General features: G+C 34.6%; 2 protein-coding genes, 2 non-coding genes and 1 pseudogene across 4 annotated transcripts; 4 read left to right on the forward strand and 1 right to left on the reverse strand.

Moving 5' to 3' along the window:
- The first annotated feature begins 872 nt into the window (after positions 1-872).
- LOC120184586 (ribonucleoside-diphosphate reductase large subunit-like) lies at positions 873-3408 on the forward strand. Its single transcript, XM_039189009.1, has 11 exons — positions 873-970; positions 1055-1148; positions 1246-1395; positions 1489-1575; positions 1760-1924; positions 2000-2119; positions 2228-2430; positions 2511-2660; positions 2769-2895; positions 3002-3086; positions 3192-3408. Exons 1-10 carry the CDS (start codon positions 873-875, stop codon positions 3068-3070), a joined length of 1263 nt encoding a protein of 420 aa, XP_039044940.1. The 3' UTR covers positions 3071-3086; positions 3192-3408.
- Positions 3409-5293: 1885 nt separating this feature from the next.
- On the forward strand, positions 5294-8306 carry LOC120184587 (ethylene-responsive transcription factor ABR1-like). The gene is made up of 2 exons (XM_039189010.1): positions 5294-5297; positions 7294-8306. The coding sequence occupies exon 2, from the start codon at positions 7311-7313 to the stop codon at positions 8304-8306; it is 996 nt and encodes a 331-aa protein (XP_039044941.1). The 5' UTR covers positions 5294-5297; positions 7294-7310.
- Positions 8307-8425: 119 nt separating this feature from the next.
- On the reverse strand, positions 8426-15598 carry LOC120184588 (annotated as a pseudogene).
- On the forward strand, positions 11242-11368 carry LOC120184682. Its single transcript, XR_005522064.1, has one exon. It is a non-coding gene; the product is annotated as a small nucleolar RNA SNORD14 (small nucleolar RNA).
- On the forward strand, positions 11424-11544 carry LOC120184681. Its single transcript, XR_005522063.1, has one exon. It is a non-coding gene; the product is annotated as a small nucleolar RNA SNORD14 (small nucleolar RNA).
- Positions 15599-26582: the final 10984 nt, after the last annotated feature.

Raw genomic sequence — 26582 nt, forward strand, 5'->3', positions numbered from 1 at the left:
ATATATTAATTATTATAAAACTCTTTTAATTATTTATTTATTTTTTAATATTGAAGAAAAGAGCTGTCTTAAAGCACCTAGAAGTCTTTTTCTGATATTTCTAAATAAATAAATATCTTATTTATAAATATAAATTAATAAAATTTATTAAATTTATAGTATTATTTTTGAAATAACAAGATTATAAATTTAATATATCTTTGAATTTTTAAAATTCTAATAATAGAGACAATTTATAATTAATAAGTACCAATTTTGGGCATTATAGGGGTGCTAATCCTTCCCTAAATGTAAACGACCACGAATCATTTCTTTACTAAAATTTTTGGTTATACGCAGATCAGTTTATCTTTTAAATTAGGTTTTCTTAAAAATTATTTTAAAAGATAATTTTTAGGTATTTGATCTACCTAACCCAAAAAGGTCAATGGCGACTCTCAAAATATTTTTAAATCAAAATCATTTTTTATCCACATTATTTTTCCCGTCAAGTAAAAAATTCGTGCCGGGACGAAAATCAGTTACGATAATATGTGTGATTGCAGTTGGCGGCAAGAATTGTCGTTTCAAATTTACATAAAAATACTAGGAAGTCATTCTCTGAGACGTAAGTTCTTTCCATTTCATTTAATTATCCTTATTTCTTTGTTGAAAGGGAGGCAATTGGTGTTTAGAGACTGTGGTTTATAAATGTAGGGTTAAAATCATGTACAATCATTTCAATGAGAGATCTGGACTGAAGGCTCCTTTGATTGCTGATGATGTTTGTGAAATCATCATGAAGGTAATATGGGGTATATATGTTCTTTGGGCTCGTGATCTATTTTATGCTCTTTGGGTGCCTGATCTTTTTATGCAAAGGGTTCAAAGTAATGGACAATGGTCATTATTTTGTCCTAATGAAGCTCCAGGACTGGCAGATTGCTGGGGTGAAGAATTTGAGAAGCTTTATATTCATTATGAAAGAGAGGTTAATACTGTCTTTTCTCTCATTAATGCTGTTATATTTTTTTCTACCAAGTAGATTTCATTTCTAAATGTTTTAAATATTTAGGGCAAGTCAAAGAAGGGTTGTCCAAGCACAAAAATTGTGGTTTGAGATCCTGAAATCCCAGATAGAAACTGGGACCCCTTGCATGTTATTTAAGGTGATTTGTCCAAGCAAGCTTTATATTATATGGGGTATATATGTTCCTAGTTGAGTATTGTGTTCTTAGCCCTTTGTTTCCCACACTTTTGTTACAGGATACTTGCAATAGAAAAAGCAACCAGCAAAATCTTGGCACCATTAAGTCTTCAAATTTGTGTACTGAGATAATTGAGTACACAAGTCCAACAGAAACTGCTGTTTGCAATCTGGCATCTATTGCACTACCAAGATATGTGAGGGAAAAGGTAGGTTGCATATGGTTCTTATTTTGTACATAGTTGCTCTATTTGAGTCTGCGTGTTAATTTAGTTAACCGGTTGACCTTTTATCTGCTTCAGGTGGTTCCACTGGAGTCTCATCCATCAAGGCTTGTTGGTAGTAGAGGTTCCCATAATAGATATTTTGACTTTGACAAGCTGGCAGAGGCTTGATTCTTTACCTTGCTAGTCACTCATTCATCTATTGCTAGATGATGTCTCATCCATCTTTGCGTATCACTTTGATTCTTTGTGTATCTATTGCTAGATGATGTCTCTGTTGGTGCTTGATATCACTGATATTATTTGTTAACAATGATTGTGATGCCCTTTTTTTGGGCTGTTGTGACAGGTTACTGAGATTGTTACAAGAAATCTTAACAAAATAATTGATGTAAATTACTACCCAGTTGAAACTGCCAAAAGATCAAACTTACGTCATAGGCCTATTGGTATTGGAGTTCAGGGGCTTGCAGATACTTTCATCTTACTAGGCATGACCTTTGATTCACCTGAGGTATTTTGAACACAAATCTGATATACCTTTCGAACTGAATTTGTTGTCTGATAGTTTAGTGGTTTTGAATTTCAGGCTCAGCAACTGAACAAGGACATATTTGAGACCATATATTATCATGCTCTAAAAGCTTCTTCTACTATAGCTGAGAAAGAGGGAACCTATGAGACATATAATGGGAGTCCTGTGAGTAAGGTATGTGATATTAGTATCTTTAAATGCATGCAAGTATTTTGGTTATTCCATTTCAACGTGATTGCAATATCTTGCTTACCTGTTTTGCTCGCTTTTGTTAAATTGTAGGGTATTCTTCAGCCAGATATGTGGGGTGTTACTCCTTCAAATCGGTGGGACTGGAATGCTCTTAGGGACAGCATAGCTAAGAATGGAGTGAGAAATTCACTTTTGGTAGCACCTATGTCAACTGCTTCAACTAGCCAGATCCTTGGAAACAATGAATGCTTTGAACCATATACTTCCAATATCTACAGCCGTAGAGTTCTGAGGTATATCCTGGCTTCCTCTTTACATATCTTACCATTTATTTGTTGTCCACTGCTTAAAATTATTTCTTGTTTTCATTCAGTGGGGAGTTTGTGGTGGTGAATAAGCATCTTCTTAATGACTTAACCGAGATGGGTCTTTGGACGCCTGTCATTAAGAACAAGATCATACATGCCGACGGTTCAGTTCAAAATATTCCAGAAATACCTCATGAACTGAAAGCAATATACAGGTTTGAATTTATGTTTTTCTCTTGATCTTCCTTTCAATCCTAACTCCCATTTTGCTTCCTTTCATCGTCTCTTTAGTGTGAAGTTAACATCTCTTTCTGGTTTACTAGGACTGTTTGGGAAATCAAGCAAAAAACCTTGGTTGACATGGCCGTCGATCGGGGATGCTACATAGATCAGAGCCAAAGTTTAAATATACATATGGACCAACCAAAGTTTAAATATGCCTGGTCCAAGGTATTAAAACTTGATGTTTATTTTGATTAAACAAATGTAAATGGCAGTAGTTGAATAATGGTTGCCGATTCATTGTTTTTGCTAATGCTCTTCACTCTATATATAGGGTCTCAAGACAGGAATGTATTATTTAAGATCCCGTGCTGCAGCTGATGCAATTAAATTCACCTGTTGATACATCAATGCTTACGGTAACGTGTACTTATCCATGTTGAAGTTGCATTAGCATCAAGAAAATCACTAAGTTTATGAGTTCTACTGATATTAAATTGTGCTATTTTCTGGTAATAATATAGGAAAAGCCAAAAGTAGAAGATGATGAAACAAAAATGGCACAAATGGTATGTTCCCTTACTAACCGAGAAGAGTGCATGGCTTGTGGGAGTTAGGAGTGTAGTGGTTCCTTTTTGAAGCTTGCAATAAAGGGAATTTGGTGCTCAGGATTTGGATTTTTATAATCGTAGCAATATCTAAGTCACGTGATTTCGTTGTGTAGCTTTAATTTTGATGTGTACCAATGGCAGGTTATGCATGGAAACCTACTTATTCTCATTAATTATTTTATCTAATAATAACCAATGAATTCCAAGCCTTTCTCTCTAAATGTGGGCAAAGGTTTAACAAAGCCTGAATCCTTTTACTGAAATTCTGCCTTTCAGAAATGGGCTTAGCCCATAAATCCTATTTGCTTTGAAATAGTGATTTGTTTATATATTTTTGGGTTTAATGCTATAGGAGGTTTTTAATTTAAAATAAATTAATATGGTCATCGAATTATTTTTTTTATTCAAAGTGATAAACTCAAGGAAAAGTCCAATGTGTTTAAAAAATGTATGCAAAAAATTACAAAAAAATATTTTAAAAGATTAATTTATTTGAGTTCAAAATTGAAAAGAATTTAAAGTTTTATAAGGGAGTTGATAAATAAATTAGAAAAGGTAGATTCCGAATTTAATTATTTTTCTTTAAAAAATGGAAACTAGTTTGGAGGCATTGTGGAAGTCAACTTAAAATTGAGTCATTAACATCTTTCTCATAGTGTCAATATCATTTTCTGGGCTATATATAGTTAACAGGCTATATGAGCATGGGGATATCCTACGGTACTGACTCTACTCTTGGGAAAATGGGACCAATTGTTAAAAGGGTTTCGATTTATTTATTTTTTTAGATTTATGTAATAATCAACGATGAATTAAAGTTAATGATCGAGTATTAATTTAATTAATGTCATTGTTGTTATTTTTTAGATATATGTAATAATCAACGATGAATTAAAGTTAATGATCGAGTATTAATTTAATTAATGTCATTGTTGTAATATTCAAGACGGTGTGAGTTTGAGTGTATTGTAAGATAATTACTTTCTACTTAAGAATTGGGGTCGATTCAAACTTTATGCCGACATTTAATTGAGAACAAATTACAATACTTAAATTACTTTTATTGTTCATATAAAATAAATTAGTTTTAAGATTTTTATTTTTCATATAAAAAACTTTATGCCGACATTTTTTTTGTTAAAGGAACCAACTTCAAAAATTTTAAGAAGAGATAACTTTAAAATTCTAAGCGACTAAAATAAATTATCAATTGAAAATACATTAAAAAGTTAATAATTTAACTTTTTAACATTAAACCTCTTGCAAAATTGAAGGAAAAAGGATATAAATATTAATATAACCCATCAAATTTAATATAAATTTATTATAAAAGCAATCTTTTTAATCTAATTTGATTTATTTAAAATGTTATAATTCAAATTTTAAGTGACGTATAAGAATCTAACATTTTATTAAATAAATACGTTCGTTGCGCACCGAGTATGGACATAGAATTGATATTCTTTTGTCTAATGATTTTAGGACTCGATGCGCAAACAACTTGAACCGTACTTACTACCATTATTTAATCACAGTACCCATCTTAAAAATACCATAATTTAGTATTCTTTTTCATCTGGACAAAAAGAATCTTACATGTATTTGCAAATTGCAGGTTGGTGGGATTGGATCGACTTCTTTTTTAATATATATATATATATATATATATTGGGGTTAATGTGGTCTGAAACTGAGTTGTAACATTTCTTATTGTACCGACTTCCATGAATTTTTTGGGCACACAAGTGATGAATGCCCCTAGACATTATCATCATCATACGTTTTCACTGTTCAAATTTCGGTGCAGAGTAAATTACAATTCCATTCATGTTCTCACATAAAATAATTGCATGCTAAGTCCATATGTTTGATAAACTTGAAATTTAGCACTAATAGATTGTTAGAAACGCAACACATTGATTGCTAAAATCATTATATAATAATTAATACTTGATTCAAGCACCTTAACTCTTACGTACATATATCATCTAATGATTTATTTAATAAATGATGCATTTTGTTTTGGGTTGGAACAATAAAATAATGATTATAGACGATGACATAGCTTTAAAAAAGTAGCGTTCTTGTTTAATCTAACAATTTATTCCATTTTATCCAAATTCCAAATTATAATAATGTGTTCCACTCACATTTGGTTATTTGCACAAGGAACCCCCCACTAGTTGTTCTTTTCAAAGCAACCCTCCAGTTTTAATTAATGACAATTAATTTCTTCCACTTGTTAATTATATACGGGCATACCTTCTTATATATATATAAAACTACTATTATATATTATCATAACTGTAAAGAATGGTGTATTTTTAAAATTTCTAGAAATATGATTACAATTATATAATAAGAAATATACATATGATTTTATGTTAAGAGGCATAGTTTTAAAATTTTAAAAGGAACGACTTATAAAATTATAGGAAACAAAAATATATTATCAATAAAAAATATAAAAAAAAAATTAATTATATAGCAACGTAAAATTTTCAGAAAGTAACCGTTCTGAAAGCAACTCTCCATTCATCCCTAATTATAAAATAACAACATGAATAATTATAAACCTCATGATTTTAAATTATATTTATTGGCCCTAAAAGAAGATATCATTTGAACATACATTTTAGTTGATATTAATTGTTTGGAATTTGATTTTGAAATTGAGTGGGCGATCATCCAATAAGATGCCAACAAATAAACATAGATGGTCAAGGGTCGGTTCATGTTCACATATCCATTTTCGAGGGAGTTAATTGAACACTATTCATGAAATGATGGCTTAAAAGAATAAAAACCAAAACAATGTCGACCGAACTCTGTTCAGACAAGTTGATGAAACTGAGGATGGTCCCACAGTCCCCACCTTATCTATTCAACTAATAACCGCGTCTTACTGATTATTATCTTTGACTTGGGTCAACATTTGACAATGCATCCAAGGCCACCACGGCCGTTCTCCCCAATCAGAAAATGCCACATCATCTATCACAAACAGTTGACATTTTTATTTTTTAAAGAACCAAAAGAGAGTGCTGAAAAACTCACTATACATTTTCCGACTCCTTTATGCTTATTTGTACTGCCAAGTTTTTTCTCCTTCAAGAAATAGGATTTGAGCACGCGGGGTTTATTGGAATTGAATAATTGGACCAAATTGAAAGGATCTAGGAATCAGTTTAACAATAATGCGAATATTTTTGCACCGAAAAATAAAGCCTTTTGCAAGTGTTCGATCTACTTAATACGAATAGAAGAAACCAAATTTCAACTTTTTCGTTTTAAAAGTTGCATTCCCATCAGAATTAAGATATATTTCTCCTCACTTAATTTATAACCCTCTAAACATCATAAATAAAAAAGTTCGAACAACAATATCCATAACATATGTGTATGTTGAACATATATTATCTTATAATTATCTCGTACTGTTCAAAAAAAGTTTTCAACTAATCAAACTTAACCTTAATAATCTAAAATAAATTCTTATTAGGCCCCAAACTCAATAAGATCCAGTGGACTTCATAGTTTCCTTTCATGTCCGCTAAAATAATAAATTCTTTTAGGAAAAAAAATCACATGACCAAAACCGGCCGGTTCAAATGTTCACTTTCACACTTAAATAAAAACTAATTTGACTTGCCTTACTCAATTTGGCCACTTGCCCTATTGTTATTTGTTTTCAAAGGAACAAAATTCGAATATTTCTTTCTTTCTTTTTTTATATAAAATTATCTGTAAGCCTATAAAAGAAGCAGCTTTTATATTACAACGGATTGTCCTTTGTTTCATGGCCAGTGTCCGACACACTTTCTCGTATAGCCTTTATAAAGACTCTTTTCTTGGTGTTGAACTGTAGGAAAAGAAAAATGGATTTGTAAATTACTGTTTTTACATTCTTTCATGTGTGAGATAAACAAAAAGGTGGCGAACAAGAAAGGGAGAGTCATCGACCAAGACAATAAAGGATTCTATATGTATCAGACGATGATGATGGGAGAAGAAGATTCGTCGTCTTCATTGATGCCATCGGAGGTTTGTAGGGAAAGGGAGATGTCGGTTATGGTATCAGCTTTGACTCGTGTCGTGGCAGGCGATGTGCCTGCAGATGATGAGGAGATTTCAGGAAATAAAAACTCGGATGGTTTTGGTTCAAGTAATATCGGACGGTGGTCTAATAATATCAATCCTTCAGTCGGATTTGGTGGGCAAAAGAGAGGAAGGGAAGAAGAGGTAGGTGGTGCTACCGGTGGTAGTGGCGGAGGGGTGGCGGTTGCGTCTGTTGCTAAATTTTGCACGCAGTTTGGCAACTTCCCACATGGAGGCTCATCTGCTGCAGCACAATTGGTCCCAACCTACGAATACAGCAGCAACGACAATTACAAAGAAGAGCCGAGGAGGAGATACAGGGGAGTGAGACAGAGGCCATGGGGCAAGTGGGCAGCTGAGATACGTGACCCTTTCAAAGCAGCTAGAGTTTGGTTAGGCACATTCGACACGGCGGAGGATGCAGCCAGGGCCTACGATGAAGCAGCTCTCCGGTTCAGAGGCAACAAAGCCAAGCTCAACTTCCCTGAAAACGTCAAACTCATAACACCTCCTCCACCCCATCAAACAACGACAAATTTCCCTATTTCTAATCCCTCAAACACCCATTTCTCCGTTCCAACAGCAACCGACCCAATCGTTCACTCTCAGTCTCATTACAAGGTCCCCAATCCTCGAGCTGCCGGAGGATACCCGGACTATTCTCAGCTTATCTTGGGTCCTTTCAACACTGATTTTCCAATACAGCAACGGCAGCAAAACCATCCCATGTATCCATACGACCAAATAATTTTGTCAGGTTCTCATGCACAATCGTCATCATTGTCTTCTTCTTCAGCACCGCCATCATATCCAATTGTTTTTCCCATCCAAACTACGGGTTATCAGCTCAACTTGGGTAACAATATCGGAGATTTGTCAGTGAATTCTTGGTCACTAGATTCTACTCATCACACTTCAACCTCTAAATAGTACATTGTCATAATTTTATTTTTGGCGTTTTTAGTCATTTTATTGCGCTATAATTGTAATTATTGTTTTTTTACTCTACTTTATTAGGGGTTCGATAGCTTATTGCGAACTTAATTGTTTTAGGAATTAGCGGTTTTCTTCTTGTTATGAAGAAGTTTCATGTCGGATGTATAAGCACATTCTACATATTAAGAAAACAGTTTAATGAAATACATTTAAAAGATACCTTCTTGATTTTGATCCCAAAGAGTTTGTCAATCAAATACAAATTTTAATTAAATTAACTTTAAAAATATATTATTAATTAAAAATATTATTTTTATGGTCGTGAGATCGAGTCACACGGTGGACAATTCATAATTGCTGGAGGTATTCCACGAAAGTTGCTCTCAACCTATCATTAGGGGCAGCCTACTACCCTACCTCCCCTTACCCCATTACATATAGGAATATGGCCAGCCAATTTATTTAAGTTTGTAGTGTTATAACAAAATGTATCACTTTATTTTTAATTGATATTAAATTTTAGATTGGATTTTAAATAATCTTTTCTTTTTGAGTTTCATACAATCTAGAAATTAGAAAACTTGAACTTTAGAGTTTAGACTGATTCTTATGAAGGAGAGTCAACTGGACCTTGGATTGTTTAGAGGGACATTGACAGGTTTCAGATCATTGTTTTTTCTTTTTGTCTACTGTGCCACGTGCGTCTAATGAAACAGTAGACAGTGTTGTGTTCCGACTATGGAGCATTGCTACAAAGCAATTGTACTTTTTTAGGCAGGGTTTTCATAATCGGATCGGTTAGCGAACCGATCATATTATCGGTTGGTTGAATCGGTCGAATCGGTCTGATCGGTCGAAAGAACGGGACGACTTCATAATTATTTAAAAAATTAAATAAAAATACTAAAAATATTTAATAAAAAATAATTTTGTATATCACAAGTCATTCAAAGCAAGTCATAATATATAAGAGTTAAAAACCATAAAATCAAGTGAAACAAAATGATTCAAATTAACTATAATATAATATTTAAGATAAAACATATTAAATAATAAATATAATTATATAACTATAATTAAAAAATAAATTTGAGGCTAAAAAAATCATAACAAAATGATATTGTTTGGTTTAATTTTTTTAAAAACAATCTCACATGGCTAAGAAACATAGAAGAACATCCCAAAAGTCTAAAAAATAAAAATATGAGAACAAAACAATCCACATGGCTAAGAAACATAGAAGAGCATCCCAACTAACTTCTATAAATAATAGAGGTAATTTGACATTCAAAATCATGGAGCCTTTTGGTGAGCATAGAGTGAACTATTCTTTCACTTCAATCAAGCTCGAATTTTAGGCTTCAATCGAGCTTCTAATTTTTTTTTGAGTTCAAGCCTTTTCGAGTTCAAGTTTCAATATTATATTTCGAGTTCGAGTTGAACTTGATAATTTTTAGTTAGTGAGTTTGAGTCGAGTTGAGCTTACTTTTAAAGTTTGAGTCAAGCTCAGCAATACTCGAGTTCGACTTGGCTCGTTTAACAAACGACGTCGTTTGGTTTAATTTTTAAAAAAAAAAACAAAATTGGCGGTTTTTTCCGGTTTTCAGCCGGTCCGGTTCGAACGGTTCAACGGTTCCGACCAGTTCACTAATAACGGTTCAACCGGTTTAGTTTGAACCGGACTAGACAACGGTTCCCGGTTGAACCGGTTGAACCGGCTGGTCCGGTCCGATTTTCAAAACAATGTTTTTAGGCATAATGAAAAAATTACATTCAACGTTTATATAAATTATTATTTTATCTTTATTTTTTAAGTATTTTATTTTTAATATTTTAATTTTTTGTCAAAATAAATCCTATTAAATGAAAATTATTAATTGTATAACGATCAATTAATGTTACTTACGTAACATTTTCATATGTATTTTATTGTGCCACATCATCTATTTAAGTGATGTACTACGTGTTACACTATTACTTTGGATAATCTATGGTATGTCACGTAATATACTATATTATCACTTTGAGTGACGTAACATATATTACATCATTAATTGAACATGTAAAAATGCCACGTTAACAATATGAGTTAATCGTTAGTTAACTGATGATTTTCATCTAACATGATATGTTTTGACCAAAATTTAAAATGACGAGATAATATACCCTACAAAATTAATAAAGACAAACAGTGACGGATCTAGAAATATTTTTGAATGTGGACACATATATACTAATAATAAAAAGTTTACATATGGAGTAGGACAAATAAAATTTCAGGGTGAACTCTATCAGTAAAATTAACAACTAATATAAAGAACTTCATATTTTTCAGGTTTGGCACTTGCCCATCCTAGCTTCCATGTACATCCACCACTATAGATAAATGATCATTTATATAAACGTGGAGGGCAACTTTTTTTTTCATTTTGCCTTTTTTTTATTAAATGTGGAGTGTGAAAGAGAGTTATTATTGCTAGAGATATTCAATCCACCGGTTTGATTAATCATTGAACGGAATTACTTAAAATTAACCATATTAATAATTTTTTTTGGAAAATAGTATAAAAATAAATACAATATTTTTATAACATTCGGTGAATCAGAAGTTATTGCAAAATCACACAGGCCCGTAAAAGAAGGTACAAATCTAATAAGCCCAAAATGATCGGGTGACCTAAGTTTTACACCAATCCCTCAAATCTTAACCGTCCATACTCTACACCCGTAAATGCGAAACCCTATCTCATAGAAACGGCTACAAACCCTAACTGCAGTCCTCTTTATAAACCCTTGTACTGCCCTTTTCGTCTCATCAGCCTCCCCATAACAAATCGCTGCTCAATGTTTTTCTCTTCTTATTCTTTCAAATTGTTGACTTGTTTGTATTTCTGTAAATTGTCTTGATTTGTTTGGTTGTAACGAAATTTGTCTATGATGATAAATCCGAAAGGCTTGTTTCTCAGAAATATTCGCAGTGGCCGCCTGAGAGCTTTCGCCTTCCGCCGGGCTTGATAGCTTCTGCTGTTTAGCTCATTCCTTGGATGTCTGAGACTCTTTTTTATCAACTCCTTGTTATTTCCATGTTTAATTTTCAAAATGACAATTCATTGTTGATGATGACAAATCTACAGGCTTGTTTCTCAAAGCATTCGCAGTGGCCGCCTAAGAGCTTTCGCCTTTCGCCGGGCTTGAGAGCTTCTGCTGCTTTAATCCTTGGATGTCTGAAACTTTAAAAAAGTTTTTTTTTTCAGAAAATAATTTTAGTTGCTTTAATCCTTAACAATATCTGAATCTTAAATCTGAGTTAAAAACATTGTAGTTTCTCCCCCAAGTAGAATTGTTAAATAAAAGTACCTATTTTGACCGTAATAATTTAATCTCTTTTAGACTCAAAAGCTATATTTTCGTGTCTTTTTTCTCCCGTTTTATGATTACATGAATCTTTGGTTGTGATTGTCGTAATATTTTTTTGTTATACAATGAGATGTACTAACAGTCCCAATTGGCTAGATAAGCTTCGCATCTCTTCTTTAACACCTTTTCTAGATCAATTGCAAAAGAGAAAATAATCTCAGTGACCGAAAATGTCTTGTAATATACGATTTTGACAAATTTTTTTTTGGATTTGCCAAAATGACCAAGTAAATCGCAATGCGATCGATAATTCGCAACGCGATCTCCGGTATCGCAAATCAGTTTCCAGATTCGCAACGATTCATTCCAAATTGTTGCGATAGTCGAAGTTCGCGTTGCGATTTATTCCAAATCGTTGCGATAGGCAAAGTTCGCGTTGCGATTCATTCCAATTCGTTGTGATAGGCGAAGTTCGCGTTGCGATTCATTCTAATTCGTTGCGATAGGCGAAGTTCGCGTTGCGATTCATTCCAAATTCGTTGCGATAGGTGAAGTTCGCGTTGTGATTCATTCAAAATTCGTTGTGATAGGCGAAGTTCGCGTTGCGATTCATTCAAAATTCGTTGCGATAGTTCAAATATTGCATTTGTTTCTTAAGATTTTTCCCTAAAAAGATAGAATTCGCGCGGACGTGTCGAAGACACGTATTACCACGACCACGACCCCGACCCGACCCGAGACGGGATGGGACGGCGGCGGCGGCGCGCGAGAGTCCCCCTTGTTCTCTATCACTCAACAAGGAAGTGGGAAAACCAAGCCTTAAATATCATTCCCAATAGTGTTTCCAATATTATGTGGGATTGCGCATTACCAACACTTGTTTCCAATACCATTATCTTCATTGTCTGTAAGAGTTTAATTTTGAAACTAAAAAAATATTTATTCGAATAAATAACTTACCCTTTGAAGACTTTGATGGAAGAAAAATATTAACCAAACAAATGCAAAGGAGACAATGATGGAAGTTTTCAACTGGGGATGCTACGAAAACTAGCTGATAATGACACAAAGGAAACATATCGAGTTGTTTGGTCATCATCTACTCTTTGCAAGTAAGTCATTTGAACACTATAAGAACCCGAATCAGAGTTAGTTTTAGCAATTACTTCATTTATGATCAAAGTCCTCAAAGGGTAAGTTATTTATTCGAATAAATATTTTTTTAGTTTCAAAATTAAACTCTTACAACAATGAAGGTAATGGTATTGGAAACAAGTGTTGGTAATGCTCAATCCCACATAGTATTGGAAACACTATTGGGAATGGTATTTAAGGCTTGGCTTTCCCACTTCCTTGTTGAGTGATAGAGAACAAGAGGGACTCGCGCGCCGTCGCCGCCGCCGCCGCCGCCGTCCCGTCCCGTCCCGTCCCGTCCCGTCCCGTCCCGTCTCTGGTCGTGGTCGTGGTCGTGGTCGTGGTAATACGTGTCTTCGACACGTCCGCGCGAATTCTATCTTTTTAAAGAAAATTCTTAAGAAGCAAATGCAATATTTGGACTATCGCAACGAATTTGGAATGAATCGCAACGCGAACTTCGCCTGTCGCAACGAATTTGGAATGAATCGCAACGCGAACTTCGCCTGTCGCAACGAATTGGAATGAATCGCAATGCGAACTTCGCCTGTCGCAACGAATTTGGAATGAATCGCAACGCGAATTTCGCCTGTCGCAACGAATTGGAATGAATCGCAATGCGAACTTCGCCTGTCGCAACGAATTGGAATGAATCGCAATGCGAACTTCGCCTGTCGCAACGAATTGGAATGAATCGCAATGCGAACTTCGCCTGTCGCAACGAATTGGAATGAATCGCAACGCGAACTTCGCCTATCGCAACGATTTGGAATGAATCGCAACGCGAACTTCGACTATCGCGTTGCGAATCTGGAAACTGATTTGCGATACCGGAGATCGCGTTGCGAATTATCGATCGGATTGCGATTTACTTAGTCATTTTGGCAAATCCAAAAAAAATTAGTCAAAATCGTATATTACAAGGCATTTTCGGTCACTGAGGTTATTTTCTCATTGCAAAAACCATATTAGATAACTTTCCCTAACAACAACAAGCTCCAAACCATGTTGATATCACAAAGTAACACTTCAGCTCAAAATCTACGTGAACCTTATGCTCGGTCGACCGATCCATTTCCAATATTACATTAAAATTGTGAAATGAAAATTTCATCAACTAGCAAATTGTATGAGTGCAATGTATCAATCAAAAAAAAAAAATAATGAAAATTTATATAAGGTAAATGTATCTACAATCGAATCGGTTGAAACTTGATCATGTGGCTCTTTGAATGCATGTGCCCCTGCTAGTTTCGGTTTGAGTAGTTATAGTATGTACATCCTCTGATTTTGGAAATGCCTTCGATAACTCAAATAAAGTCACTCCCAACCTTTGATTCAACTAAAAGCTAAAGAATTATGTTTTTTTTAAATGCTAAAGAATATCATTATAAACACTCTTGAACTTAACGTTTCTTAAAAAATTGTTGTTGACTTGTTAAAAATTTTCAAATACATCTTAATATGATTTAAAAACCATAAATAAATTGAATTGTAAAATTGTAAATTATATTTCATCATTTTCATGGTGATTTTCATTTAGAATTAAAAATCTTAATTAGATGGATCAAAATTCAATTCAAAAAGCAAAATCACAAGAATTCAATATATGAAATGAAGCTTTGAAGAAAAACATAATTGGATGAAGAAATTTTAAAAGTGGTTTAGTTTAATCTTGTAAAAGAAGCGAAGAAGATGAGAGAAAATGGAGAGGTTTTCTAGAAATTTATAGAGAATAAAATGTGTTTCGAAGATTTAGAAGTCTAGATGGTTGTCACGGCCGTCTTTCGGTTGGGTCCGGAATTGGACTTCGACTTGAATGAATTGAGTTAGAGTCGCTATCGATCTTTTTTTAAAATATTCAGGCTGATTGAACACCATCTTACCTGATCTGCGTTGTATCATAAACGTGTCGGATTCGGAAGTCGATTACGGTCAAGGAAGGATTAGCACCTTGAACCTCCCTTTCGGTACCAATTAATTTATCGGTTGTCGTTAATTGCGAAAATTGAAAATTTAAATTTAAATTCAAAAATCCGATTCGAGTTACTTACCTTTAATTGATTAAAAATTCCCCTAAAAAGTCAAGAATATTGTTAGATTACAAAAAATAACTATGAAAAAAAAATCTTTCAAAACCTATATGAATATATATATATATAATTCTGGACAAATCTACACTAAAAAATCCCAGATTCTTCACCGTATTACTGATTCATAACATTAGAAAGAAAAAAAACTAAAGCTCAACAGTTGCGAAACATGTAATTAAAAACATAAAAGACAACCTTGATCCAAGCTCTGCATGTGCATGCTATCCTCGGCCGACACATGTTCCTTAAGATCCTGCCATGAAGCTGAAGATGGCAATCCAGTGACTAACACGCGATATTCAGAACGTTTGGATGGTCCACGCCCACGACCACCACCATAACTGCCGTGACGATTTGAGGATGAACGCCCACGACCACCATGTGCAAGTTCAACCCACAAACGCTGTCCTCCAAAATCATAGCCATCACGACCACGAATAACATCTTCAGCATCTCAAGCCTCTTCAAACTCAACAAAAGCATAACCTGGAGGTCTTGGTGTAATCTTCAGGTCAATATGGACTACGGGACCATGTTTGTAAAACAAATCTTCCACTTCCCTCTCGCGAACATCAGCAGGTAGATTCCCAACATAGAGAGTTCTGCTCGAACTGCTACTCATTTTCCTTCTTTCTCTTCTCTGCGAGAGTAATGTTTCTTTTCCGGGATGGAGATCTTCGGAAATGAGATTGTTTAGGGTTTTCAAATGTAGTATTGAGCCCATTCGCACACTTACAGGCCAAGTTTCTCCTCAGACTCCATTATCCATCGGAGGGTTACTAGCTTCAAGTTCACAACAACTCCTTCCTCTCTTCCTCTATGATTATTCTCCTTTATCGAAGAATTCGTCGTTCTCCGTGGTGCTAGGAACTAAGGAGTGGTTCAGTATTGAAGGTCTGGAGTGAAAGAATGGTGGGCACTTGAGGTGTGGTTAGGGGTGTGCGATGGTGAAGAGTCACGGTGGTAGGGCGGTGGTACAATGTTATGTTGCTCGATGATTTCGAGCTATCACAGAAAAGCCATGGTCACTCTTTTTTCAATTTCTTTTTCTTTGTTTTTCATTTGTCCCCCCACTGTGCAGTAGCCAAATCCCCATTTTAAATGAAAAAAAATATGGGAAATGCTCCCTGTTTTTTCGGCATTTGTTGTACGTGGAAGAGAACCTTTGGAACGTGGGAAGTTAACCACCAGGTGATGTGATGTTGTTGGGATAGTTGGGGTTGAACATGGGCCTACAAAAATAAATAAATAAATAATAATAATAATAATAATAATAATAATAATAATAATAATAATAATAATAATAATAATAAAAATAACTAAATAATATAATAATTTTTTTTTGTAGACCCGGACAAAAACGGGTGTCTACATCTGCCCCTCTTTGCACATTTTTGTGTTAACAAGAATAGAACAAAGACAAAAAAAGATAATCAGTTTTTGTATATGATTGAGCTTCCTGGAATTGGGCCTTTGTCTTCTTCTCGGTTTAAAGATTTCGACTTGAAAATTCTTCCAGAAAGTAGTTCATTGCTGTCATCGAGCTGAATGAAATCGAACTCGATAATTTTATTGACAGATAGCCTTTCTTGCCTTGAGCTATACTGTAAATTTGATTTGTCTCTGAGTTGAATGTAATCGAACTCGAAGGTCTTTGGCAGATAACCCTTCTCGCCTTGAGTTATGTTGTAAATGATGTGCCTTGGAGCTGAGCTTAGTCGAACTCGAAGGTCTTTGGCAGATAACCCTTCTTGCCTTGAGCTATACTACAAATGATGGTGCCTTTGAGCTGAGTGGAATCAAACTCGAAGGTTTTTGATTGGGGGAAACGACGCGACTCATACGTGATAAAGAGTTCTGGTCGACTAATAGGAAGGCTGATAACACAGTTCAGATGATGCTTCAAGAGAAGTTGTCTCAAAAGAGTTAAAATTTGTTTAAAGTGAAACGATCTCAAAGATATTTGTTGTTTCATGAGAAACAGTCTCAATGGAAACAAAAATTGTTTTAAGAGAAATAAATTCAAAGATTTTGTGTTTCAAGAGAAACTGTCTCAAGGGAGACAAATTTTGTTTCAAGGGAAACAATTTCAAAGGTTTTTGTTGACAGATAACCTTTCTAGCCTTGAGTTATGCTATAAATGAGGTGCCCTCGGAGCTGAGTGTAATCGAACTCGGGGGTATTTGGTAGATAACCCTTCTCTACTTAAGTTATGCTGCAAATGATGTGCCTTTGAGTTGAGTGTAATCGAACTCAAAGGTCTTTGTTGACAGATAACCCTTTTAGCCTTGAGTTATGCTGTAAATGATGTGCCCTTGAAGCTGAATGTAATCGAACTCGAGGGTCTTTGGCAGATAACCCGTCTCAAATTAAGTTATGCTTCAAATGATGCGCCTTGGAGCTGAGCGGAGTCAAACTCGAAGGTATTTGGTTGGCAGATAACCCTTCTCGACTTAAATTATGTTGCAAATGATGTGCCTCGGAGCTGAGCGTAGTCGAACTCGAAGGTCTTTGGTGGGCACGGTTCCCTTCGTCATGAAGCTGAAACCGTGGATGGCCCAATTGGATATCCTTCGTCGTGAAGTTGAAATCCAAATATTTTTGCTGTTTCGAGGCCAATATCTTTCGCTGTGAAGTTGAAATTGACTCTGAAACTGGAAAGTTGTTTATTGACAGCCAGCCGCCCCTTCGTTGTGAAGTTGAGTTTGTGTTGTCTCGAGTCCAATATCCTTCGATGTGAAGTTGAAATTGACTCTGAATGAAACTGAAATGTTGTTTGTTGACAGTCAGTCGCCTCTTCGCTGTGAAGTTGAGCTTGTGTTATCTCGAGTCTAATATCATTTGTTGTGAAGTTGAAATTGACTCTGAATGAAACTGAAAAGTTGTTTGTTGACAGTCAGTCGCCCCTTCGCTGTGAAGTTGAGCTTGTTTTGTCTCGAGTCCAATATCCTTCGCTGTGAAGTTGAAATTGACTCTGAATGAAACTGAAAAGTTGTTTGTTGACAGTCAGTCGCCCCTTTGCTGTGAAGTTGAGTTTGTATTGTCTCGAGTCCAATATCCTTCGCCGTGAAGTTAAAATTGACTCTGAATGAAATTGAAAAGTTGTTTGTTGACAGTCAGTCGCCCATTCACTGTGAAGTTGAGCTTGTGTTGTCTCGAGTCCAATATCCTTCGTTGTGAAGTTGAAATTGACTCTGAATGAAATTGAAAAATTGTTTTTTGACAGTTGTCCCTTCGCTGTGAAGTTGAGCAACCACCATCAATTTTCTGAATGCACTTTTGAATCGAGTATCTTTCATCTTGAAGTTGAAATTTGACTCTAAAAGCTGTAAAAAATTATGTATGCTAAAAATGTGATGCTCTTAAGTATGTCTAAGATGCATTCAACATGAATGAGTTATGTTTTATCTCTTGGATTGAGTCTCGTGCTTTGTCTTCTAATATGGTCCTTGGAATCGATCGTGCCCCATTTGCTTCTCGAGCTTTGGCTTTACAGACTTTCATGTCTGAGTCTGTTCTGTTTGAAAAATGTTTTTCTCATTTTTCTCGTTTTAGGAGGGAAAATAATGAAAATTCTGTAAAATATTGTTCGCAATTGAATCAAATTGTGAACATGAGTTCAAAGTATACCAAAGGAATCAATAGCTCTTTTAATGCTTTCAGAGTTATAGCTCTTTGACAAATAATCAAGTGGGTGAGTTGGCTTTACGTTGAGCTAAGGTTTCAGCCATAAAAAATATCATTTTTTGGTTATTGCAACATGTTTTTTCTTCGGATTGGCGTTTTAATTGGAGACGGACAAAATGACGCAACTAGCATAATCAATTACTATACTTTATATTTCGGTTCTATGAAATCTTTCATTTGTTTAAGTTTTTTAAGCTGCTCTAACAAAGGTAGTGCATAAATATCGGTCTAAAAATGAAATTTCTGAGTGCTCGTGTGAAATTGACTATAACAGGTGTTCCATAACTCCCTTAGTCCATCATTACCGAAAATCTCTTGTTTAGATAAATTTGATTTAACTTGCCGTTATCTGGCTAGCTGAATCCATAAAGCTAGGGTGCTTAACCAATTGCTTTAGAGGGACAGCTTAACATTATAATCACTTTTATCAAGTTAACTAAAGGGTTCATCTCATCACAAAGTCTTCAGCCAGACAATAGCAGTGGAGCAAACACCGAATTGTCAAGTGTTCGAGCAATGTCATGGTTTGAATGTAATCTATTCATAAGGCCAGGGCTTTCAAGTTTCCTCTATAACCAATTGCCTTAGTGGAATAGCTCAGCTTTACGGTTCTAATTTCTTAAGATTGTCAAGAAGAACCTGCTATAGTCTAGGTGTTTTTGAAAGTTAAGGAATCTCATCTTTAGAGCTCAATTTCCAAACAACTGACCTAAACTGGATTTGATTACTCTACTATTCCATCTGTGAAGATCATTATTGTCATTGAATGTCTTAAACAAAAAGTATAGAAATGTCATATGCAAAAGATGCCCCATGTTGTCCGCACCTATGCACATCTAAATACCAAGCCTTTTTTCATTCTTTTATGAGAGGAGAAGGCTGTATCGACTATTGTAAGGGAAAGGTATGATGTTCAGGCTTTTCGGGGTAAAGTCCTTGTTTTAAATCATGTTACTTTGTCAAAGATCTGTAACTTTGAACCATTTATAGAGTTTCTTAATTCAGTTGATATTCAAAGAATTGCAAGTTTGCAGATGTGATTCATTGCTCGTCATCATTAAAGTAACATAAATTTATTCAAATGTCTTTACAAAAACTTGAGAAAAGATGAAAAAGAAAAAAAATGCCTCAAATGATGAAATGATCGTCTTCACTTGGATGCCCCCGCGTTGCTGAAGTCAATCTGATTCTTGTTACGCATCTTCTGTACGATTCTCTTGAATGTGAAGCAGTTCTTCATAGTGTGCCCTGGGACACCACCATGATATTTGCAATGAGCATTCTCATCATACTGTCTGGGGTATTGGGCTTCACCGGGTATGGAGACACTACGTGAGTGTCAAAAAGTTGTTGGTAAAGTTCCTTGTAAGTCATGGGAATAGGATCAAAATGTTCTCATTTTTTATGAGACATGTGAATAAAAAAGAGAAAAATAATGCGAATGTAAAGAAATGAAAATAACAAAATGCAAAATATGTTTAAATGCATAATGCATGCAATGTTCGAGGCATTGATCCAAAAAATGTGTTTGTTATTATAAATAATCCTTATTGGGGAAAAATGTTTTATCTTTTAAGAGACAAAAATATCCTGACAGCTTCTGACATGTTGACTAGTCTTCTACTTTCGTCTGTCATCGGTTGAATAACCTGTCGAACTTCTCCAGCTTCTCTGGATGAACCGTGCAAATATTGAGTTGCTTTTTGTACTGGCCCAAGAAATCTCGAATGACTGCATCTCTGGCATTTATCTTTTGTTGAACCTGTTCCCAACGAATACGTCATTGGAGCCCTCAATTGATAGGAATTATGTGAAGTTCATTTGTCTGTTTCTTGAATTCGTCAGTAATGGTCTGCAATTTCAGCTATCATTTTGCCATTGTTGTCTTTGGAGGGACTCTCAAGACCAGTAATCTTCATCTTGCCCCTGTAACCTCTGCCAGTCAGTTCTTCAAAGATAGGCTTTTATTGTGCTTGATGCAGACCCGGTTTATTCTGAGTCCTTTATAATGCAGCAGAGTGATATACTCTTCAATTGTAGGCACCACGTCTTCTGGATTGAATGTGACGCATAGTCTCCTTGTAGACTATCCTCTTCATTTTCATCTCTTGTATTACAACCCCTTTTTCATTAATGCAGATTATTCATGTTTAACAAACACGTTTTTGGTGGATCAACACCTCTTTTGAATGATGCAAATGATAAAAATAAAATGAAAGGAAACAAAAAATGAAAGGAAAAAGTTAGTGAGATAAGGATAATAATCAAAACAATAATGAAAATAAAAAACAAATCCTACTCCACATGATATCTACCCGAACATGCTTAGTATTCCTACCCGTACATGATCTCTATCTCGCAAGTTGATTTTGAACAAGTCCTAACCGCATAAATTTCTAGTTCACATGCTTTGAACATGAAATAGAGCAGGAAATAATATCGAAGCAGCCTAGGGTTTGAAATGAGGTTTTGGGGTGGGCTCTAATTCCATTTAGTCTCCCGGTTTAGGTTCTAAAAAAAGGTACCCGAATTATCCTTACTGGTGCCCCCTTGGGCTTGCCATACCCTTAGTCTTAAGCCCATTATAAGCTTATGTGGACTAAGTTAAACTCGAAAGGATACATTCCCTTATGTCTGTGCGGTGAATAAATTCACACGAAGACATAAGGTATATGAATCCCGAAGGTTAGTTGCTAGGCCTGTGCGGAAAATAAATTCTCACGAAGGGGTCACTTTCATCCCCACTTAAAAGGGTTTGGAGCTCGGGTGAATAAATTTTGAAAATATGAAATCATTAAGAAAAACGCCAGTACAACTATTTATTTGAAAATAATCAAAGGTAAATAATTGGAATTGAATAAATAAATAAAATTAAAATTTACCATTTTCGCATAAAAGACAACCGAAAAATAATTCTATCCTGACTCACTTACATGTCCTCAGTGGAGTCGCCAAGATGTCGCGGTAGTCTTTCGGTTGGGCCCGGAATTGGGCTTTGACTTGAATGAATTGGGTTAGAGTCGCCACCGATTATTTTTAAAAATATTCAGACTGATCGGACACCATCTTACCTGATCTGCGTTGTACCAGAAACGTGTCAGGTTCGGGAGTCGATTACGGTCAAGGAAAGATTAGCACCCTTGAACCGCCCTTTCGGTACTAATTAATTTATCAGTTGTCTTTAATTGCGAAAATTAAAAATTTAAATTTAAATTCAAAAATTCGATTCGAGTTACTTACCTTTAATTGATTAAAAATTCCCCTAAAAAGTCGAGAATATTATTATATTACGAAAAAAAACTATGAAAAAAAAATCTTTCAAAACCTATATGATAATATATATATATATATATATATATACATATATATATATATAATTCTGGACAAATCTACACTACAAAATCCCAGATTCTTCACCGTATTACTGATTCATAACATTAGAAAGAAAAAAACTAAAGCTCAACAGTTGCGAAACATGTAATTAAAAACATAAAAGACAACCTTGATCCACTCTTTGCATGTGCATGCTATCCTCAGCCGACACATGTTCCTTAAGATCCTGCCATGAAGCTGAAGATGGCAATCCAGTGACTAACACGGGATATTCAGAACGTTTGGATGGTCCACGCCCACGACCACCACCATAACTGCCGTGACGATCTGAGGATGAACGCCCACGACCACCATGTACAAGTTCAACCCGCAAACGCTGTCCTCCAAAATCATAGCCATCACGACCACGAATAACATCTTCAGCATCTCGAGCGTAATCTTCAGGTCAATATGGACTACGTGACCATGTTTGTAAAACAAATCTTCCACTTCCCTCTCGCGAACATCAGCAGGTAGATTCCCAAAACAGAGAGTTCTGCTCGAACCGCTACTCATTTTCCTTCTTTCTCTTCTCTGCGAGAGTAATGTTTCTTTTCCGGGATGGAGATCTTCGGAAATGAGATTGTTTAGGGTTTTTAAATGTAGTATTGAGCCCATTCGCACACTCACAGGCCAAGCTTCTCCTCAGACTCCATTATCCATCGGAGGGTTACTAGCTTCAAGTTCACAACAACTCATTCCTCTCTTCCTCTATGATTATTCTCCTTTATCGAAGAATTCGTCGTTCTCCGTGGTGCTAGGAACTAAGGAGTGGTTCAGTATTGAAGGTATGGGGTGAAAGAATGGTGTGCACTTGAGGTGTGGCTATGGGTGTGCAATGGTGAAGAGTCACGGTGGTAGGGCAGTGATACAACGTTATGTTGCTCGATGATTTCGAGCTATCACAGAAAAGCCATGGTCACTCTCTTTTAAATCTCTTTTTCTTTGTTTTTCATTTGTCCCCCACTGTGCAGTAGCCAAATCCCCATTTTAAATGAAAAAAATATGGGAAATTCTCCTTGCTTTTTCGACGTTTGTTGTACGTGTAAGAGAGCCTTTGGAACGTGGGAAGTTAACAATCACCTGATGTGGTGTTGTTGGGATAGTTGAGGTTAAACATGGGCCTGCAAAAATAAATAATAATAATAATAAATAACTAAATAATATAATAATTTTTTTAGACCCAGACAAAAATGAGTGTCTACAATTGTTAGTTAAATATTAAAGGAAAAAGAGGAGTGTTAACTAAAATTAGCTATGGACATTGGTTGAACACAAATAAAGACTTAAAAAATGAAAATGTGTGTTATAACATAACAACCTTTATTTTTTTTTGATTTAATTGCCTTTGAAGACTTAGAGTTTTTAATTTTATTTATTTATTCATATTTTTCTTGGTTAAAATACTCTCTTTTAAATTCACCAAAAATTTCATTTTGATAAAATCCACTTATTTAAAAATAGTCAATTAATACATAAAAATAATAATAAATTTTTGACTTAATTTCTATATCAATTTTTATTATATTTTTCAAAAATTAATTTTAAATTAAAAAATTTATCCGAAGAACAACCCAATACTTTAATTTTAAGATATTACATATACGGTGCATTTATGTCGTGCTTTAATTTTTAGTAAGCATGCCAAAAGTTTCTATGATCATGCATTTTCTTGCTAACTAGGTTTCAACTTATGTTATGAGCTTAGAAATTTAAGAGATTAGAAAACATGTTGAAAAAGTATGACATAATTGGAGACTGTTTGGCATTCTAGTTGCATAATTTACTTATTATGCCAAATGTAACCACCATTTTTCATACCCCAACAGAACCCTAACCTAACTATACCCTAGAGATATCATGCCTTCAGCTGTCACCGCCATTTCTCAAGCCTCCTGCAGAGATATCAACAAAACCCCGTAATATCCGGGGTATTAAAAGCATACCATCATCAACACAGTAGCACCACAATAGATCTAGGATTGTTTTTATTTGTTTTTTTAAACCTATGTAAATCGGTTATAAGAACCAAACCATGTAACAAGAGCAGGGGGCTGGCTCTCGGTTATTCAGACCAAAAATAGAAAAAAAAATATCAAATCAATACAACTAGATTTTTCAGCAATCAAACGGGTGAAGGTATTCTTATGTTAATGTGTGTTTTTTTCTTTGTTCGTTCCTAGTTCTGTGCTTAAAAAAAACGTAAATAAAATAGATATAAGGGTTGAAATTTACCTTGCTACTGGTGTTAGTCGGAGTATTTTGTCATTGGAGAGGGGAGTGTGTCGTCGGTTTTTGGTTAGGGTAGAAGAACCACCGTATATGGTGGTTGTTTGTGGTTGGGTAGTGGTCGAATAAGTTGAGAGAGGAGAGGAAAATTGGGGGTTTAAAGTTTTCTTTAGATGTTTAGTACTTCGATCGGTCGGAGTTAGGATCTTGGGGTCTCGGTCGAACTAGAACTACCACCCATGTAGGGTGGCCGAGGCAGTGAAGGCTTGAGGGTAACCACCATTTTTCATAACCCAACAGAACCCTAACCTAACTATACCCTAGAGATATCATGCCTTCAGCTGTCACCGTCATTTCCCAAGCCTCCTGCAGAGATATCAACAAAACCCCGTAATATCCGGGGTATTAAAAGCATACGATCATCAACACAATAGCACCACAGTAGATATAGGATTGTTTTTATTTGTTTTTTTATACCTATGTAAATCGGTTATAAGAACCAAACCATGTAACAAGAGCAGGGGTCTGGCTCTCAGTTATTCAGACCAAAAATAGAAAAAAAATATCAAATCAATATAACTAGATTTTTCAGCAATCAAACGGGTGAATGTATTCTTATGTTAATGTGTGTTTTTTTCTTTGTTTGTTCTTAGTTCTGTGCTTAAAAAACGTAAATAAAATAGATATAAGGGTTGAAATTTACCTTGCTACTGGTGTTAGTCGGAGTATTTTGTCATTGGAGAGGGGAGTGTGTCGTCGGTTTTTGGTTAGGGTAGAAGAACAATCGTATATGGTGGTTGTTTGTGGTTGGGTAGTGGTCGAATAAGTTGAGAGAGGAGAGGAAAATCAGGGGTTTAAAGTTTTCTTTAGATGTTTAGTACTCCGATCGGTCGGAGTTAGGATCTTGGGGTCTCGGTCGAACTAGAACGACCACCTATGTAGGGTGGCCGAGGCAGTGAAGGCTTGAGGGTGAGGGACTGTTGCCGTGGGTTGAGAGGAGAAGAAAAGGAAGAGGAGATTTAGGATTAAAAACCATGGGCAAAATGATTCTGGAAAGGGGGAAGGAATTGATATTTAAGGTTTTTTGGGTAAACCACGCTAAGGTCCCTAGACCTTTAGCGTGTTTCACGTTCTGGATACCAATTTAGGGTTAAATCATCATTTTGGTCCCTTTTGTGTAATATGATCAGCGTGTTAGTCATTTTTAGGGTTAATCATGCCTCAGGTCCTCCTAGTTTTAGCATTTTTTGCGATTTAGTCACCATTTCCTTTTATATTATTTTAATTTAGTCCACCTTTGGATGTATTATTTTTTGTTCGAGATTGGCTACTGATGTTGATGTTTTTATATTTTAGTCATATGTTTATGGTTTTATTATGATTCTGGTGCTTCTATTTGTTATTTTCTTGTTTAATGCTATAATATTTGTTTTATTAATGTTTAGGATATCAAAGTTACTTTATAATTATTTTATCACTATGTTATGAATGAATCCAAGTGTATATTATTTATTTTTACCATTAAAGTATGTTTTATGTTTTATGTTCTAGGTATTTATTTTACTTGTATTATACATTATTTTATGTACATAAGATTATATGTAGAGCTTGGTATAAATTGTTTTTTCATTTTTATTATATTTTAGAATAAATATTATGTTCTATGTTTAATATAATAATTAGAAAATATTTATATATTTATAAATTAAAATAAAGTTAAAAATAGTCTTAAAATTGTTTTTAGTCCATATGTGTATTTATATATATATATATATATATATATATATATATATATATAAATGCTTCAATGTATAATTTTTATTTCATTTAAAAGCCTCATTAGCATAACTTAACTGATTACATAATTGGATTAAGGGCAATATTTATGTATTTTAAAATATTAAGAAGGGACAGTCTTAAGACAACTAGATGTCTTTTTCCGATATTTTAAAATAAATAAATATCCCACTAGAAAAACCTAAAAAAATTGATTGCATTTAAAATTAATTAATTTTGAAGGGAAAAATGAAATATTCACTATTTTAAACTTGTCGAGACAATTCGTCTAATTTTATTAGGGATTTAGTCTCAGTATTTTTAAATAATTAAATTCCCTTATCTTTTCTAATAATATAATCATGATTAATGGGTTTAATTTATTTCTTTGGTAGAATAAAAATGATTTTAATATTGGATTCTTAGGAAAAATTATTATATTACTTTTATTTCAGTTGGAACAAGAAATATCCGTCCTAAAGTATTTTAGGGAGTATTTTCTCTTCAATTGAAAATATGAGAATATTTTTATTTTTCCTTAGAATTTTTGTATGGTTGAATTCGGAATAATGAAATCGTAATTTAAATATGTATTCGAACTCTTAGATTTCTACTATTTAGA

Source organism: Hibiscus syriacus, unplaced genomic scaffold (genome assembly GCF_006381635.1).
Source record: "Hibiscus syriacus cultivar Baekdansim isolate YM2019G1 unplaced genomic scaffold, ASM638163v2 tig00112925_pilon, whole genome shotgun sequence".
NCBI lineage: Eukaryota > Viridiplantae > Streptophyta > Magnoliopsida > Malvales > Malvaceae > Hibiscus > Hibiscus syriacus.

Coding starts and splice junctions, on each gene's coding strand:
- LOC120184586 (XM_039189009.1), top strand. CDS start 873: ATGGACAATGGTCATTATTTTGTCCTAATGAAGCTCCAGGACTGGCAG. Junction 1,925..1,999: donor TGACCTTTGATTCACCTGAG/GTATTTTGAACA, acceptor TTTGAATTTCAG/GCTCAGCAACTGAACAAGGA. Junction 2,896..3,001: donor TTAAATATGCCTGGTCCAAG/GTATTAAAACTT, acceptor CTCTATATATAG/GGTCTCAAGACAGGAATGTA.
- LOC120184587 (XM_039189010.1), top strand. CDS start 7,311: ATGCCATCGGAGGTTTGTAGGGAAAGGGAGATGTCGGTTATGGTATCA.